At 38.9% G+C, this 18,091-nt stretch overlaps 1 protein-coding gene across 2 annotated transcripts in view; it reads right to left on the reverse strand.

Moving 5' to 3' along the window:
• The window catches only part of wake (ankyrin repeat and fibronectin type III domain containing protein wide awake), a 727,887-nt gene that overhangs the window by 156,643 nt on the left and 553,153 nt on the right, over window positions 1-18,091 (reverse strand). The window contains exon 1 of one of the 2 annotated variants that reach the window (XM_083110521.1): window positions 11,017-11,077. The exons of the other annotated variant lie outside the window; for it this stretch is intronic. Coding sequence (XP_082966647.1) covers window positions 11,017-11,047 — 31 coding nt within the window. The 5' untranslated portion in view covers window positions 11,048-11,077. Of the gene's footprint in view, window positions 1-11,016; window positions 11,078-18,091 lie in introns of those variants that run through there. 2 annotated transcript variants of the gene reach the window in all.

An 18,091-nucleotide genomic window follows, 5' to 3' on the forward strand; every position in this document is an offset into this window, starting at 1 on the left:
AGAAGCACTTAAATTAGTTGTGGAACAAAGTGCAGCAAGCGTGGAAAAGTTAGAGAAAGTGGGAGTGTTTTTGGTGAAAGTGAAGGAAAAGAGAAGTGAGGCGAGGAAGAAAGACTGGAAGAACGAGTGGAGTGAATAAGCTGTTAGGGGAGGGGAAAGAATGTGTACATAGGGGACAAACTAAGAAACAGCATATAAAATAAACTAAATGCAAAGTATATATATATGTATTCTAGAAAAAAACAAATGTTATGTAGTGCGTACAGCTTATGGCTCGCACATGAAAGAATATTCTTGTGTATGAATGGTTAATGTGCTTCTTTAAAAATACATATCATTCAAGAGTATTTCATTATTTGTTACGTTGCATTGACTAACGTCAATTCAGAACGTGCCAGCGTTATTTGCAATAGTTACCCATGCTGATATATCCGTTCATGAGAAAACAGTACAGCAAGTGAATGTAATTTCATTACCAAGTACATAACCATACTCTTGCAAGAAACTTTACAGTCAAGGATTTAGGGGTTATTTTTTATTCAAATCTTACTTTTAATAAGCACATAGAACACATATTTAGTGATGCGTTCAAGAACATTGGGTTTATTCTGAGGAGGGATTTTCAGAGCATTGAGACAGTATTGTATTATTCATATGTAAGATGAAAACTCGAATATGCGTCTATTCTATGAAATACAGACACAGCAAAGTACAGTGAAGCAATTGAAAAAGTCCAATCAAGATTTGTTAGAGTTTTAATATGCAAAGTTCGGAATGTTTACCCAACATTTGAACACTACGACAACCTAATATATGAATGTCGGTTTACAAAGCTGTGGCATAGAAGAACGTTACAGGAACTAGTATTCTTACGGAAGTTGTTAAATCGTGAAGTGCTGACCATTTACTCTGCCAGATTAATATTCGAATCCCGTCGAAGAAAACTAGACTCAAGAATGATTTTTTTCCCTCAAGAAGGCTAGACCTGAAATTGAAAAGAAATCTCCATTATGGAGACTGTACCACCCGTTATAATAAATTGCTAATCAAGAACAAGATCACTGACATATTTTCTATGAACCTAAGATAACTCAGTAAAGCCACTACTAACCCCCCCCCCCCCCCGGCCTTAAACACATAATTTCCTAATGAAATGGTATGATAAAGCAGCAAGCACAAATATATTATAGATAAATATATGTAACTATATTCACTATAACTAAAAGGAGTTTACAAGATTGTTGTTGGGAAACCTGATGGTAAAGCACAGGAAGGCCAAGACGAAGATGGAGGGATACTGTTGAGATGGACCTAAAGGAAATCGGTAAGGATGGAAAAGATTGGATTGATCTTGTCTAGGATGGAGACAGATGGAAGGCTTGTGTTGCTGCAGCCGTAAACCCAGGCTCGTAGCCAGGCAGGGGCCAGGGGGGGCTGAGCCCCCCTGGAACTGCCGTCAGCCCCCCTGGCACTGTCATCAGCCCCTCTTAACATTAGGTAAAACTATTTTGTATAATTTGTTTGCAGTAAAGAGTGAAAATTTAGACAACTCACAACTTTAAGGATAAATCCACAGAACATGAACAGCAGCTATTACGAGTACATTCGCTCATCTTGTTTATGAGCTGAAGTCTAAGTAGCTGCAAGTATTTAGAAGATTATCTATACTTTGTAAGTTATTGCATAGGGGAGCTTCTTTATCTGTACCTTCACTGACTCTGTTGCGGCCTCCATTTATTCAGAAATCTGTGACTGTCATCAAGCAAATTTTCTTCGCATCTGCATCAAAGGTTAACAGCTCACAAGTTTTGGGAACGGAAGGGAGTTTCATTGATTCGGCCGGAAATGGAATGTACTGTAGAGTGTAGACACTGTGATTGAATATTGTGCATTTTTTGTGTGATATAAATATCTGTATGATCTAAAGCAGTATGAAGTGTGTAAGGGATGATTTCAGTACCAGTCAATTAACACTTCAAGAGATATTTTAAAAGATGTAGAAAAATGTAGTATTTGTGTTACAAATATATTCATAAATTTTATGTAACGTAATGACCCCTTCCCCCAAACACATAATTGACCTTAGTTTAATACTGTTAATTTTTTAAAAAAATGGAATTGGTTTACAAAGCTCCCCGATAACCCGTGAGTCCCCCTGGAGATCAATTCTAGCTACGGGCCTGCATAAACCTTCGGGTTTAGGAAGGTTAGATAGAGTTAGTTAGTATTTACTATGTATATGGACTCTGAAATTAGGTATGTACCTGTTGAATTCAATAAATATATTGAACAACAGAAACCATGTAGTTATTTGTAAAACTCATCTAAGGCCCTTCAGTCCTTTTAGATGTATATATGGCCCGCTACAGGAAGAACGTTCAAGGCCACTGCGATAGAGGGAAGGTTGAAAGACCAACGATGGGGTAGGTGGACTATGCAGAGGAAGACTCGAAAGTGCCAGGAGTTGGGAAGTGGAGAAGAAAAGTTCATGACTGAACGCTGAGGATTTTGAAGTAGGCCAAACCCCAGCGAAGCCTTCGCAACTGTGGAGATGTGTTCAGAAAACGCTAGTTCCCATCATATTTCAAACATATTTGTTTGTTTTAAACATGCTAACATTGTTACATTTCCGTCTTTGGTAAGTCAATTCCCCTGTGTAAAGGAAATATGTGCGTTAGAAATTAACACCAATGAGAGGTTGACGGATTTTCTAGAGGTTAGGACAAGCTTAGTTAAATCCTCAAGGCACATCGGAATACATTTTGACTCAACATCAAGTAACTTTTCCCAAGAGAATCCCGTCCGCCATCTTGTTATTTGCTATTTGCAAATTGAAAAAAAGAAAAACAAGGAGCTACTTCAAAAGTTTGTTTTTCTGAAGGAAAAGAAAAAAAACTACTCGAGGAACCGAGAAGAGAAAGCAAGGAAGAAGAAACATGCGAAGAATACAAAATTGACGTCAGAGTTTTGCAATTCAATCAGGTCCTCCCCCTCCCGCCATAATCATCTCCTTCTGCTCCGGTGACCGAAACTCCAGTCTGCTTCTTCCGGCTCGTGTTTCCTCAGGTAAACTCCAGGGGAGGTTCCTTGTATACCCAGACGATACAATACCATAATTATAGTGTACTCGCTCCTACTATTCGAGTCTCTCACCCTCGAGCGTGCTATGCTCGAGCGTATACCGTCGAATTCGACGGACAACGCTCGATAGCGCACGGAATTGAGAGCTTCTTCTTCGCTCGAGCGAATGTTACGTGCCAGAATGAGCGAAGCCAACGATAAATATATGGGGAAATAGTTGGTGAAAACGACGATAGATGGCAGCACAAGCGAAAAAACGGAAAGTAAAATATTAATGAACTAGGAGGAACTAGAATGTGATTAAAATCAAATAAAACAAATAAAAGGGAATGAGTAGTGATTAAATGGTTGTAAACAAAGGATAAAAAACATAAAGGAATAAAGGAAGCTCAATGATCAACACAATTCTCATACATTGTACATATAGAAGATTAAAGTAGTTAAGCAGCCGATTCAAAATCTGGGTCTTTTCCTTCTGGCAAGGATGTATACCGCGTTTGTTAGAACCTGTCCCGTTTCCCGCGCTAGGGATCGCTCGACCGTTTCGGTGCCAATGAGAAACGAGGAAAAAATCGTCTGCTGGACAGCGAGGAGCGAATGGACGCCACAAGAGAGGCGCTTTCGTAGACGCTGTTGCCACGTTGCGCATTTTAATTGGCTGCCTGGCTTTGACTTTCCCCAGCACCGAGAAAAGCCAGCGATCAGCTAGCGCGGGAACCGGGACAGGTTGTAACAAACGCGGTATAGCTTCTTGCTAAAGTCGTTTTCACGTTCAGAAGACACAACGGCGCTTATGGAGAAACCGTACAGTGTTGCCAATACAGCGCTAGCTCATGTCGCCGGGAAATGATGAGCTTCCTTCACAATTTAGGTGTTACATATTTTTTATATATAATGATAATTATATGTAATTATTAATATTAATATTATACTGTGAACATTACAGTTCATTAGCATGTCATTTTCCCATTAGATTTAATTTAATACACAGTCACATTTAATATTCATTCGCCTTTCTCTGTAATTATTTGATAGAATAACATTGAGATATGGTAATTTGTTACATATATATATATATATATATATATATATATATATATATATATATATATATATATATAAATTCATTATTGTCTATGAATTTATGTGTACGTTGGAAACTGAAAGGTGATCTTCATTTCAGTATTAATGTCGACAGTAATGTAAACAAAAACAACGTGTATTTGCGACAGCACTAATGTTGCTCACAACAGCAGCATTGAAAATAATTGTCAATTATTAAATTAAAGTAATTGCAATTCTATTATAACAAACTGAATGAAGTTAATATTTTTACTGAATGGAAATAAAATAACAACTCGAAAACTTGGTGGTGATTAGCCGGAATGCTGCGGTGAGTCGGCTCAAGATGGCCAGACAACGTCCCCTTACTTCGCGTGCGGTTCGGGTTAAAAAGAAACTCCAAATGCATGGAAGTAATATTTCTGGGAACCTTTGAGTGGTTATAAAAAATAATTTTATTATTTTCTTCACAACTTTGTGGCTGAAAGTTTTTACTTGGAATTACAGAACAAAAAATGGCCAGCGACGACATTTTCTACTGCACGAATATAAAAAATCTCCACATACTTTATTTGAATTTTTTTAATGCGAATTTGCTTTAAAGTATTGATAAATTCTGAGCACCACCATCACCTATGACAATTAGAAAACCGTGTCAATTTCTTTCATAATGAATGCTTCAATTTTACGGCATGCTTCAACGTTAGGAATGAAAACAATGTAAAAAATTTTGTTTTCACAGAAAATTTGCGTTTTTAATTTATCTAAAAATATGTAAACAAGTTACCACTTTTTTGTGCTGACCATCGTACTCTCTACAAAATTTCCTGCAAAACTGCATGTACCGATTTTACGTAAGCTAAATTTGTAAATCGAAAAATTTCACAACAGCGCGCTCGTATTTCCCATAAGAAAAGCATTGTCCATAAGAGCCCATTGTGTCTTCTGAACGTGAAAACGACTTTAGAGTTTTGTTTGTTATCCTGGTGGTGCTATATCCATATTTGTCGCAGCAAGGTACAACGGTTGCGCTGTATACATTTGTCGCACTGGTCCAATGGTAGCGCTGGTATAACCGCGATCCTTGGTTGTCCCTTCGGTCGTTAACCTGGTGGCGCTATATCCATATTTGTCGCCCCAAAGCATATCGAGTAGCAATACAAATGACAGGGACGAATAAAAAGGCTATTATCCCATAAAGAAAAGAAAGAAGAAGATAATATTTTCATAGAAGAAGATGACCTTTCCCTGAAAGAAGATGATCTTTCAATAACAAAGGAGAGAAGAAGATAATCTTTCCATAAAAGAAGATAGTCTTTTCATGGATAAAGAAAGAAGAAAATGATGTTTCAATAACAGAGGAAAGAAGATGATGATCTTTCCACAAAAAAGGAAGAAAAATTTGTACTAACAATTCATGCATATAGTCTGTGTATCGTAAAAGTTTCAGAATATATATTTTCTTATTTATATCCATTGGTATATATCTCCGCTGTTTGATTCGCATTCCAAGAAAAGAACCCTTAACCCTAGAGATTAACCGTGGTATACAGAGTGACACCAAAAGACAGGTGGCACGAATAACGCTCGAACAGGCAAAACGAGCGGTATACGCTCGATGATCAGCGGTACACGTATAACCGTAATTGATAGTGGGCCCTCAAATATGGATAATCAGGTGAAATTAGTCATGTTTGTCCAAGCTGCAGTTCGCACGACATTATTAAATTGATTTTAAGTAAAATTTTCTATTACCTCGGATAATTAGCGTAACTATTAACTTTAGCCGGCCTCCGTGGCAGAGTGGAAAGCACAACGCGCTTCGACACTAGGAGTCCCGGGTTCGAATCCCGACCAGGGTGTTCCTTGTGAGTGTTTCTTCATCAATAAATCAAATCCGATTAATTTTACAAAACGTTAAAATGAGTGTAGCAAAAATTGCGCTGTATAAATTACGCACTACTACTAAATTCGTTGACTGTGCAGTGTGATGCAGGAGTATTGCTCTGCAAATTGTCCATGGCTACTTTTATCAATTTTTATATTCCATCCTATGTGTTTTTAAAGAATAGATTTTAGCATATGTTGGTGTAGAGGTTTTCAGAAGCTTGTATAGCATTTTATTTCATTCCTTGAAGCTCTCATTGGGTAGAATAAAGTGCATGAGCGTAGTGATGGACAATTTACGTGGTAATATGTATGCATCCCACTGTACAACATGCCCATATTCTAAACGAGTCTTCTATGTGAGGTAACACCGAATACTCCTCCCACTCCTCATTTCGCAGTTCTGCGCATGCGCCGGAGGCTACGGCGCATATCATGTGCGCAAATTCGAAGTGAGTCTTCTACCGGGAATGTTTCCGCGCGTTTTTCTCCGAACAAGGTGATAGGCTCGCTGAATAGCTTTGGAATAAAATCTACGGACGAGAACACGAACAAACTTTACGGATTAATTACTGCAGCAAGCTTCCCATTTACTCACGAAGCAGATGCGAATATCTCTGGAGTTGGTTTCGGGACTGCCTGATTAATGAGCCCCGACTTGAACTTCGTAATTAGCCGAACCCAGTAATTGCAGATGAAATGTTACCCGGTCATTCGCAGGTGTCAGATGACACAGGAACGGTGGTTTACGGGTCACGTGACTTCACTGACGCGCGAAACTTGTCACATAGTTTTGTGAAATGTGATTACATGAACTTTCTTTCGCTTTGGAGGTCGTGAGAGGGTGTGATGTAGGGCGATGGGTGCTCCTATCGTTCCGGAAGTTTCTATGGCGTATGCGAAGTTTCAAAATATGCCACTGGAGCGCTAGCTATCAGAGTATTATGTTTGCATTTTTCAGTAAGGATCGATCATATCGTGGGGTCCCGCGTAGCCTAGCGGTTAACCCTCGTCTCTAGGGCGAACAGTCCATTATGGAACTAGCGTAGATAATGCTAATAGCCTATTGCAGTGTGCTTCTTATATGATGCAACGGTCGACCAGCTCATTCCTTGATACAGCTCTGATGCGAAATGTTCGTAGGGTAGTGCTTTAAGAAATACTGTGATCGATATATTTTACCAGTTTCAAGTACTTTGGTTCGTGGAAGCGAATTCTGATCACTTTGTTGATATTTCTTACAAGATTACATCCGTTGTTAAATTTAATGTAAATAATTTTACGTTTTCGTTAGGTGTGAAGCTGTTATTAATTATACGGTTTTGTTATACTGGACACGGTAGGTTTAACGTTTTTGTTATGTAAAACTGTTAGCTATTTAACGTTTTTGTTAGGTTAGGCATGTTAGGTTGGACTGTCAGTAACTTAACTTTTCTTTTCGTTACGTATGAAGCTGCTAGTAATTTTGCGCTTATGGTTAAGTAGATTTGATGTTTTTACGTTTTTGTTACGTATGAAGCTCCTTGTAATTTTACGTTTTTATTAGGTTAGGTGTTTTACATTTGAGGCTGTTCTGTTAGTAATTTTTCCATTTTGTATATAATGACTCGAAAAAATAGGGAGTTCGACTCTCTTGATGGAGCGTTAAACCATGTAAGACGTGCTTTAAGGGGGGGGGGGGTTCAACGGGTCCAAACCTCCCCCCCTTTGGTTCAGTAAAATTACCAGATTACCTGTTTTATCCGTTTGTTCATAAAAAAATTCTTCGGACTTATTATATTCTCCTAAATTAGAGACGTATAGGATGGGATACGGATGGGAAGGATATTACGAAATTTCACACACCAGATGGGGCTGCAAACTAAATGTCTGCTATTTTCTGATAGTTTTGGAATTTCTGCGGTTAGGAACTGCATTGGGAATGTCAAATCAGTTATGTTTTTTCCCCTTGAGTCTTCTTAAAGCAAATTGGTTTTATAAAAACTTAATACAAGAAACCCAGGGAAACACCGTAACATTCTCAAGTTCTTTGACACAAGATGGACAGAAAAGTATCAATACTAAATAGCGTGATTTGTGGAAATGTAGAAACTTTAGATGCTTTACAATTTACCAGTACAAGATAAACATTTCAGCAAGCTCTTCAGTTTCTTCAGTGTGTAATTTGTGGGGTGTTTGAAATATCGCCACTTGTTCTAACTAAATTGCTTTATGGAATGCAACGTGGGCACCTCAAAAGGTGCACTGTTCAATATTGTGAACATGTCAAGAATGTTTTTTAAAAAACGTGAGAACTTTATGAAATTTATTCCAAAGCAGAGAAACTACTTAGAGACTATGATAAAGAAATGAAGAGACCTAGAACACTCAGCCGTCAAATAGGAGGAGCAATGCACCAGCTGAGAACACAAGAGAATATTATAAACTAAACCATTTTTGTCCATTTTGTAACCATTTTGTAGTAGAATTGAACTCACGTTTCTCTGAACACAGTCAACACATTGCAAAATTGCAACTTATTCCAAAAATATGAAATGGCTATCCCTTATTCATTGGAACAGTGTGTCAAAATGTTGGATGGCCTGGTTGATAGATTGGATTTTGATAGCCTGATTATACCTAGGTCTGCTGTACGTCCCGGATTTTCCGGGACAATCCCGGAATGATATCATTTGTCCTGTTGTCCCGAATAGTTTCTTCGGGATGGACAAATGTCCTGGAATCGGGTGGGAAAGAAGAAACGATGAAGACTATACTTTCCTAAACTTTATTTATATTTAAATGCATAATATTGAAATCTCATTTTACTAACCAATCGAACTGTACATTGAACAGCTCCCTCTCGACAATACAAGAGTTATCGAGTTACAAGAAGATGCTGCAAAGTCAAACTTCACGATAGCGCCGACGTCTGCTAGCAGCACTGAATTTCAGTTGCAAATCTCTTCCATAGCATAGTAAGCTGTTTACTGTAAACAATCAGTGCTTGGGCTTCCGCACTGTTCAGTCCGCAGTTCTCAAATAAAGTTTCGGCATTGTGAGATACCAGCTTAGTTCATTATGACATTGAAAAGAATTGCAAGATTAATGATATACAGTACTTCGAAGTGGATTTCTGTGTTTTTTTTTAAAAAATTAAGTAGTGTTAATAATATGATAATGGATATGTACATACGTGAAATATATATATATATACGCCCATGCGTGCTACTATTGGTTGTTTGCATGAGCCACGTCCATAGTTGCGATTACCACGTGGGTTTTGTAAATTGATCAATATAAACTCAAAAACAACAGCAATGATCCAAATTTACTCAAAAACATTATATTCACATTGTTAGAGCGAGTATTTGGCTTGGGCCTTCCAAAAATCCAAAGAAACCTGCGCCTAAGTGCAACTCCAGTAAGGTTGTTGGACAGTCCTGAATTTTATCTAAATGAAAAATGGGGGCACAGTTCTTATATCATGCTTTGAGTTTGCAACCATGAAAAAAGGGGGGAAAGTACTAAAAGTTCATATTTCAATTTTTGGTTTCCGTTTGATTTGGCAGCTGATTACTCTGCCCTCTATCGATATCTCTTCGAAGCATAATTCCCGCGAGAGGCTTTGTTAGAGAAAGGTAGGAAAGTGAAGTTCGCGCGCGAGTCTATAAATACGGCATGAAGCTCGACGTTCTAATGCGGTAATCATTTCTTGCTTCGCAAAAGGCTATTGGAAACGGTGTTCGTATAAAACCCGCCAGCTCAACCAATCAAAGGGTAGATTAATTTCGTTATGGGTTACGACAAGAAGTGGAAAAAATTGAAGTTGATTTTTTTCGTGTTTGATTGAAGTTCGATTATTTTAATGGGGTTGGAGTGAATAGGTTACAATCAAAAAGTGTCAAAGTTATCATAGTTAGTAGAGAACTGTTATTGTTTGTTATATTATCATTAATGTAATGACAGTATGAAAAATAATTTGTAAAATATTTATGTACACTCGTGTTCAGATAAAGTGGCACATGCTTCAACTGTCAAAACATATAAAATGTCCCACTTTACATGAACAGGAGTGTATAGTCTATAACTCAAATATATTGTTGCTTGTATTATAGACATTCTTAATCCATGATGAGTAAAAACATTGGCAGACCCAGAATGTCGTTGTATATTAACCAAATTGCTAAAAGGGTCTCCCCGATGGCGCAGTGGTATCGTCTTTGCCTTGTAATCAAGGGGTCCCGGATTCGATATCCGGCGGAGGCACATAGTGGTTCGGATCCCACTTTAAACTGTAGGTCCAGTCCCGATTAGCCTTACTGTGCATAAAGTGGACTTAAAACACCAAATCAACCATCCAACCAAATTGCTAAACATGAGAATTATGAAAGGTACATATTAGCGGTAGTAGACGGAACAAATAGTGAAATAGATTAAAGTAAGAATAACATAATATAAGTTATATCTCCGCTCTAAACTGCTAATACACTTTTAACGCAAAATCCAGACCGATTTTTCAAGATGGCGGAATGTTTGGTGGGGGAGAACTTTTAGTATATTGTTCAGGGCTATCCGTAGAACGCATTCACCGATTTTCAGATTGTTAGTAATTTTTTCACACTTTACTACATTGCTCCTACACTAAAAGGTCTGTAAATGCGAAAATAATTGCGCACTAAAAGGGAAAAACTCCTGATGGCGTACTGGCAACGTCGCCGTATTGAAATCAAGGGGTCCCGGGTTCGATACCGGCGGAGGCACATAGTGGTTCGGATCCCACTTTAAACTCTACGTCCAGTATTGATTAACCTATCGGTGCATAAAGTGGACGTAAAAACAAGAACTCAATGTAAATTACTGCCCACAAATTAAGAATGACCTAATGTTGAAACACAGTGCAATTACTAAACTTTTCTGATAGCAGACGCATGCAAATCAAATAAGTTAAAGTTACAACCCCCACAAGGAAATCATAAACACGCCACTGTAGTAAGTAGCGGGTACCTGTTCGAATCCCGGACAGGAACCGCGGCATCCCGGCTTGCGTCCACTTGTAGTGCACCAAAACATGACCTTCTTTCGTCTCGGACAGTTCACAAGGAAACGTCTTCCTGCATCTCTCCCTCTGTATGTCGTAACAAACATTTCTTCTCGGCGATTCTTTTTTTTCTTTGTCGCCGCTTTCCGCAAGAACCTTGACCGATTCACACAAATCGTTACGTCACCCGTGAGCTTAGCTCACCTTGCCTCGCGACTTGCTTTTTTATTACCTCCCCCAGTTTCCTAATTTAGTTACATAACACCAGGTGTGTATTAAGCATTCTATACGGCACAGAAAGACAACGGCTTAGAGAAAGATATAATAGGTTAGGCTCGCTTCAGATGGAAGCATTTCCTATAATATTTTTGCTAGCATAAATGCTACGTAAAAACTTCCAAAAAATTTATATCAGATAATTCTTTACACGGAAGCGTAATATGTCGGTTAGCTTTTGCAATTACAATGTATAATATATACAGCACGAAAGGCACGTCGAGCTACACCATTTATGGTGAATGCACGGTGTTTACAATTGGAACAACTAAAATATTCTTCTATGCGTGTACAGTAAACGTTGTAAAGTATGTATTTAATCAGCGCCATTGTTCTCTACCTAAAACCATTTAATACGAAGCGATATTCCTCTCGGTTCAATAGTTATCGGCTTTTAAAAATTTGAAGTGATACATTGTTTACATCTCACTCGGCCGCCATTACAACTGCACTCGTGACCTAGAGCTCGCTTCTGATTGGTTATGCTACGGACAAAGGACGGATTCTATCCTTGAGAAATGCCATGAAACATGCCTGGGCATCTGAAATGCCATAAGATTTTTCACTTTAGACGGTAGGATTTTAGTCATGGAATAAATGTTAAGAAAAATGCTAAGGAAAATGCTTTCGTCTAAAAAAAGGCCTAACACTTTCCGATGATACAGCTAAGTTCTAACTTACAACACCATCTACCGGCGCAAATATAAAACTATGTATTTAAACAATTTAGTGGTAACCTGCCTGGTTACTGTGTTAACCTAATGGTAACCGGTGCCAGTATGGATGGTATCGAACGCCTAACGGGACTTCGCAGAATACAAAGTAAATCCCAATCAATAAATGAGCTAGACTGATTGACTTACTTCATTTTATTTCGCTTTTCTGCTTTTTTGGGTAATCGCGAAGATGAGGATGAATTCAGATACGATGATATGTATGAAAGGGGCATTCACAAAAACACAAGGACAGCATACAACTCGAGCCTCACAAGGATTATCTGGCCGTGAGTTCAGACGCCAGAGAGAGAGAGGGAGAAGGAGCAAAGAAGAGAAATGAAGCGAGAGAGAGAGAGAGAGAAATAAACAAGTGAGATAGATAAAAAGGAGGAGAAAGCAAGGAAAATAACTATAGAAGCGAGGAGCGAGAGAGAGACAGAGAGGGAGGGAGAGGGAGAGAGAGAGAGAAAGAGAGAGAGAGAGAGAGAGAGAGAGAGGCAGGAGATGGAGAGAAAGATAAAATACGAGAAAACAAGGAAAAACATAAAAATAAATTGTTTAACTCAAAAGAAATAATCACCAACAAAAATATATTAAAACTGAGAAAACCGACCTCCTTGGTGGAGTGGTTAGGATAGACTGCTACGACGCCAGAGTCCCGGGTTCGAATCCCGACCTGGCATGGGTGTTCTTTGTGTCTCATCATCAAATCATCACTCATCCCCATCTTCGCGATTAGTAAAAATGTTGCACAAAAGCGAAGTATAAAAAATAATCAATCTCCTCATATCACTCATCCTTATCGCCGCGATTAACCAAAAATGGCAGAAAAGCCACGCTAAATAAGAAATCAAACTAAAACAGAGAAAGGGAGCTAGAAAGAAGATCAGATAAAAGACAAGAGAAAGGAGTTACAAATGAATAAGCAAGTTTACCTCATTCCAGGGAGGCAAGTGTCTCCCTTCTCCGTGGGCGCGCACGGTCCCTCGCGCATCTTAAAACTGCGCTGTAAGGACTTGCAGCTTGCAAGTCTCAACATGACCATTCTGATCCGCCAATTGAAGCAGAACAAGAGGTCGCTTGATACATTTATTGAGGTTCATTCGATCGGAACAAGACGGATAATTAGCAGTGTATTGCATCCTCTGTCCTCCCTTGGCACGGAGTCAGGTCTTTTCTTCGCTGTGCGCTTCGCATATGGACTCCCCGACCGAGCTTTGGCAGTGCTCCAGCCAGTGTTGCAACATGTATCAAAATTTCACTAAGAACAGGGAAATTACGTGCTTATCTTTTTTCTGCAAGGTTGATTGGGTTGATTTATTTTACTTCGCTCTTCTGCTACTTTTAGCTAATCGCGACGATGGGGATAAATGGTGATTTGATGAGATGAATGAAGGGACAATCACAAACACACGAGGACGACACAACACAATCCCTACAGACAGGGGCGCCGACTTGTCAAAATTAATGGGGGGCTCTGATCACTGAAATAAATTAATGAATGACTCACTCCCTCCCTTTTTTAAGTTTTGGTCTCAGTGTTCGGAATCTCATAAAAGCCCATGAATTACTCAAAAATATCAAAATTTTTATTCACAGTTCGAATGCAGAATATGAATTTTCCATGGATGGATATGTCACAAGTTTCGTCAACCATAATAGCAAAATATTCCCGACTTTTAATATCTGCTACCACGGAGCGCAAAACAGATCTCTCTAATATATCAATGATCTCCTTCTGAATGTCATGTGAGAGCCATTTGTAGCCCGAACGTCCCATCCACTACCCTAGTTCATGCACATCGTCTTTTGAAACTCTTTTTAGTAAAAATTTTAACAATACTCATAATTACATACTTAGTATATAGTAATGAGTCATGTGTTTTGCTGTCTCTGGTCATAGCCCCCCCACCAAAGTTGATGGTTTAGCGGTCTCAGCCCCCCAAAGTTGATGGTCTAGAACATTTCAAATGTGTATTTAAAGTTAAGTTCATGTGGCACAATTCAGAGTAACCTTTACAAGAGAAGCAAAATAATACATTAGATGATCCTCTTAAGCAAAATTATTTGGGGGACTCTGCCCCCACATCGTTAACATTTGGGGGGGGGGGCTCGAGCCACCCAAGCCCCATGGAGTCGGCGCCTATGCCTACAGAGGACTATCATGGCTGCATGTCTAGGCGCCAGAACCTCGTTAGTCTGCAAAATAACATATCTTTCTGCAAATATCCATCAATATAGACGATTATACAGCGCGTAGAGCAAACAAGACAAGACACTTCCTTTGGTAACGTCTAGCTCTTTGTGGACTCGTTTCCAAGCTACGAGTCATAGCGAAAAATAGCATGAATGCAACCACGAGTTACAAATCACGGTAGCCACTGCCAGTAATATTATCTGTCGAGAAGTGTCATTCTTTTTAAATGCGCTAAGGGCGAACTGTGTAACCAATATAGGCAACAGTGTGCATAAAACTGATGATGCCTTTCTTCAATATATAAAAATCAAGATTGCAACATACGTATGTATGTATGGTGATGATTAGGGTTAGGATTTTTATGACTTAGCATATTTTTTTGGTAAGGGCGATGTGTTCCCCCAAACAAATAGAAATTCATATTATTAAGAAACTAATAAAATTAAGGGGCTTTTTAAGGGCATATTTTGGCATATTCTGCGTGATAGAGCATATTTTGATGCATTTTAGGTCATATTCAGCATATTTTTGCATTTTCAAGAAATATAGACCTACAGTCATTATCGAAGTGGATTCGTTCTTGCTCCCATGTTTACTCGAGAGGTATTTATTTTGGACTGTAGCAAAATGTTTTTCATTTTTATTTTAAAATTTAGACAAAGTATTCATTGTGCATTGCAACTCAGGGCCCATAAAGTGAACTAAAAATATGTGAAAATATCTCAGCATTTAGATATTGATGATAACAGACCTGTTATAAGGGCATATGTTTCAAATTATAGTGCATATTTCGTAAAATTTTAGGTCATAAGAGCATATTTTGGTGATTTTAGGGCATAAAAATCCTAGCCCTAGTGATGATATAGGGGGGGGGGGGGCTGAAGCTTGCAATTTCGCTCTGTCGGTCTCTTTATTGGCACGATTGTTTCCCCTTTATTATTCTACATATTTATTGACGATGAATAGGGAAAAATCTCTAATGAGAGTGACAATACAATATAAATGAGAAGTAAAATGTCACGTGAAAACATATACATATACATAACTACCTAGGCTATCTGCGAAGCCTGAAGTCTAGAGAATAAATTACAGGAGAAAAATCGATCAGAAATTGTAAATAATATTATTCATATCAGTGAGATAATGATGGTGATTCTGGAGTTGGCAACCTGATTCCTTGTGAGTTGGCAACCTGATTTCTTATGAGTTTGGCAACCCGATTTACTATGAGTTGGCAACCTGATTTCCTATGAGTTCGCAACCTGATTCCCTATTAGTTGGCAACCTGATTTCCTATGAGTTGGCAACCTGATTTGCTATGAGTTGGCAACCTGATTTGCTATGAGTTGGCAACCTGATTTCCTATTAGTTGGTCAGCCAGGGCCCAAAATTGGGCTGTAGCGCTATAGGGTACTAGGGTTACCCTTTTACAGCCTCAGTTTTTAATCCAGGTAAGAATATTTAAATCCTCAGACACATTTATTTTAGTTCTGGTAAGGGGCTGGACCCCGTATAATGTGACTGGTGCAAAATAGCCTAAGTGGTTATTTTTAATTCATTCAATCAATCAATACTGATATATACACACGATTATTATTGTTACTATTATATGCATAATTTAATACAAGAAGTGTAATTAAATAATATGCAATAATAATTTTCCAGTACTACTTGTGACTGTAACATTTTAAATCGTAAGGGGGGCAATTGCTCCTGTTAACACCTCCTTTAGGACGCCCTTGTCCGCTAATGTCAATAGGAAGTAGGAGAGCTTAATAACAACTTTATTGCTTAATTCTATTTTGTGTCTGAGCTTGTCCAGGGTCAATAACTTCCTGGGATATGAGTCCTGCTAATAACAACAACCTTAAAGGAAAATCCTAACTTTTGTAGGGAATTTATTACTCCGTAGGTTGGCAACACTACTGGAACGCCTGCTGGAGATTCATTCAATGATAACTCTCCATCCCTGACCTCGCACACGTTCTCTCCTCTCCTCTCTTCCTGAACGAAGAAATTTGATTCAAGGATGATTCGGTGCAGAGTCGTAGCTACGGGGGGAGTGTCTGGGGATGTAAGCCCCGGCGTGCAAAATGATAAAAAGTTGGAAAATACAGAACTTCATGGCGGCTCCGAGTTCAATTAATGTTATCAGTTTGCAAAAGAAATGGATCTAAAAATGTTCTTGCTCCCTTTCGCCGGCAGTAGCACCGTTTGTATAAGAATCACATCCAGTTTGAACTTATTTCTGAAAGACATACTGCATGCGGTTTCTTTGTGATGATGTGATGAATGTACCCGAGTGATGACTAATAGTATGAGCGTCTTGATCCAATGATTATGAACTGTACAGTGGTATCCATGAGTATTACCGTGCAAATTGTCCATGACTATTTTCATTAATTTTTCTCTTACGTCCTGTGTGTTTTAAAGCGATGGATAATTATGATGCTGGTGCAGAAGTTGTCAACAGCTTATTTTGAGTCTTCTCTTAATTCTTGAAGCTCTTATTGGGCCAAATAAAGTGCACGAACATGGTGATGGACAATTTGTACGGTAATGCTCATGGATCCCACTTGACTGCACAACATGTACACCATTTTTCACAATCCATTATAACGAAGTCACAGAATATAAACTGTGAGTTGAAATCCGGCCTAGTATATTTAGCCATCTATATACTCTTAACAGATTATAGTCAGGGTAACATGAGACCAGTGGCGTGCCCAAGAGGGGGGGGGGGGTTGGTGTGAGTTATAACTCCCCCTTTGGCCCAGTATTCCTAAAAAAGAACATCAATGGTAGGAAAATATGACAAAATGAGGGCTGACTACCAAGAAAAAGTATACATAACCCCTCCTTTTCGAAAATTCTGGGCACACCGCTGCATGAGGCTGTGCAAACTGTATCTACAAAGCCCTATATACTTCAAAAGTGGGAATATCAGACAATTCCCATTACTATAGTGTAAATATTACTGATTATTACATATACTATATGCATTATTTAGTGACAAACTTGGGGAGGGGGCAAGGACGCGTTGCTTTCTCTTGTTAGACAAGACTTTTAAGAGACCATTGTGCGGGCCAAAAAGTGGTGGGGGGACAAGTGGCCCCTAATCGTCGCCACTGACCGTGTGCAACTCACAACACACACGTTTGAGTTTGTATTTAAGTCCACTTTTTGCACAGAAAGGCTAATCGTGACTGAATCTACAGTTTAAAGCGCGATCAGTATTACTCTGTGCCTGCATCGAACTCGGAACCCTTGAACACAAGGTGCAGTCATAACCACTACGCTATAGGGGAGACCCTCATCTGTGTAAGCGATCATTGAGGTAGTCTCTCTAAGAATATATTTAAATTAACTGGTAAGAAATAAATGTATTATTATTAATTCTTAGAGAATAATTACTTGATTATCATTTCTACTATTCCTGTACAAACGGTCTGGCTACCTCCCCACTATAATTTCTGGCAACGCCCAGGACCTTCCCTTTATATACTAGTCTTCAAGGTGCGAGGCACGAACACTATTGTGACCATAGCGATGCTAATGTAATAAACGTTCACACCGTGGAGGAAACTTGTCTTGTCCCAATCGCAAGTTTTCTTCGCCATTCAGGAAATGCAGTAAGCCTGCTTTTCATTTCACTGCTCATATGTTTAAACCACAAGTTCCACTTTTCACTTCCCTTTTTCGTCATGAAAGATTCATGTCCCGGGCCGGAAGAATGTACTCCTTCCCCTCCCTAGACGGTTATTCGAGGTGGCAAGAACCGGCGTGCCATCTGGCGGGGAAAATATGAAACTGCGATGACGGCCTGCTTCAACCAGGAAATCCATTTCGCCT

Source organism: Lepisma saccharinum, chromosome 24 (genome assembly GCF_977018435.1).
Source record: "Lepisma saccharinum chromosome 24, izLepSacc3.1, whole genome shotgun sequence".
Taxonomy (NCBI): Eukaryota; Metazoa; Arthropoda; class Insecta; order Zygentoma; family Lepismatidae; genus Lepisma; species Lepisma saccharinum.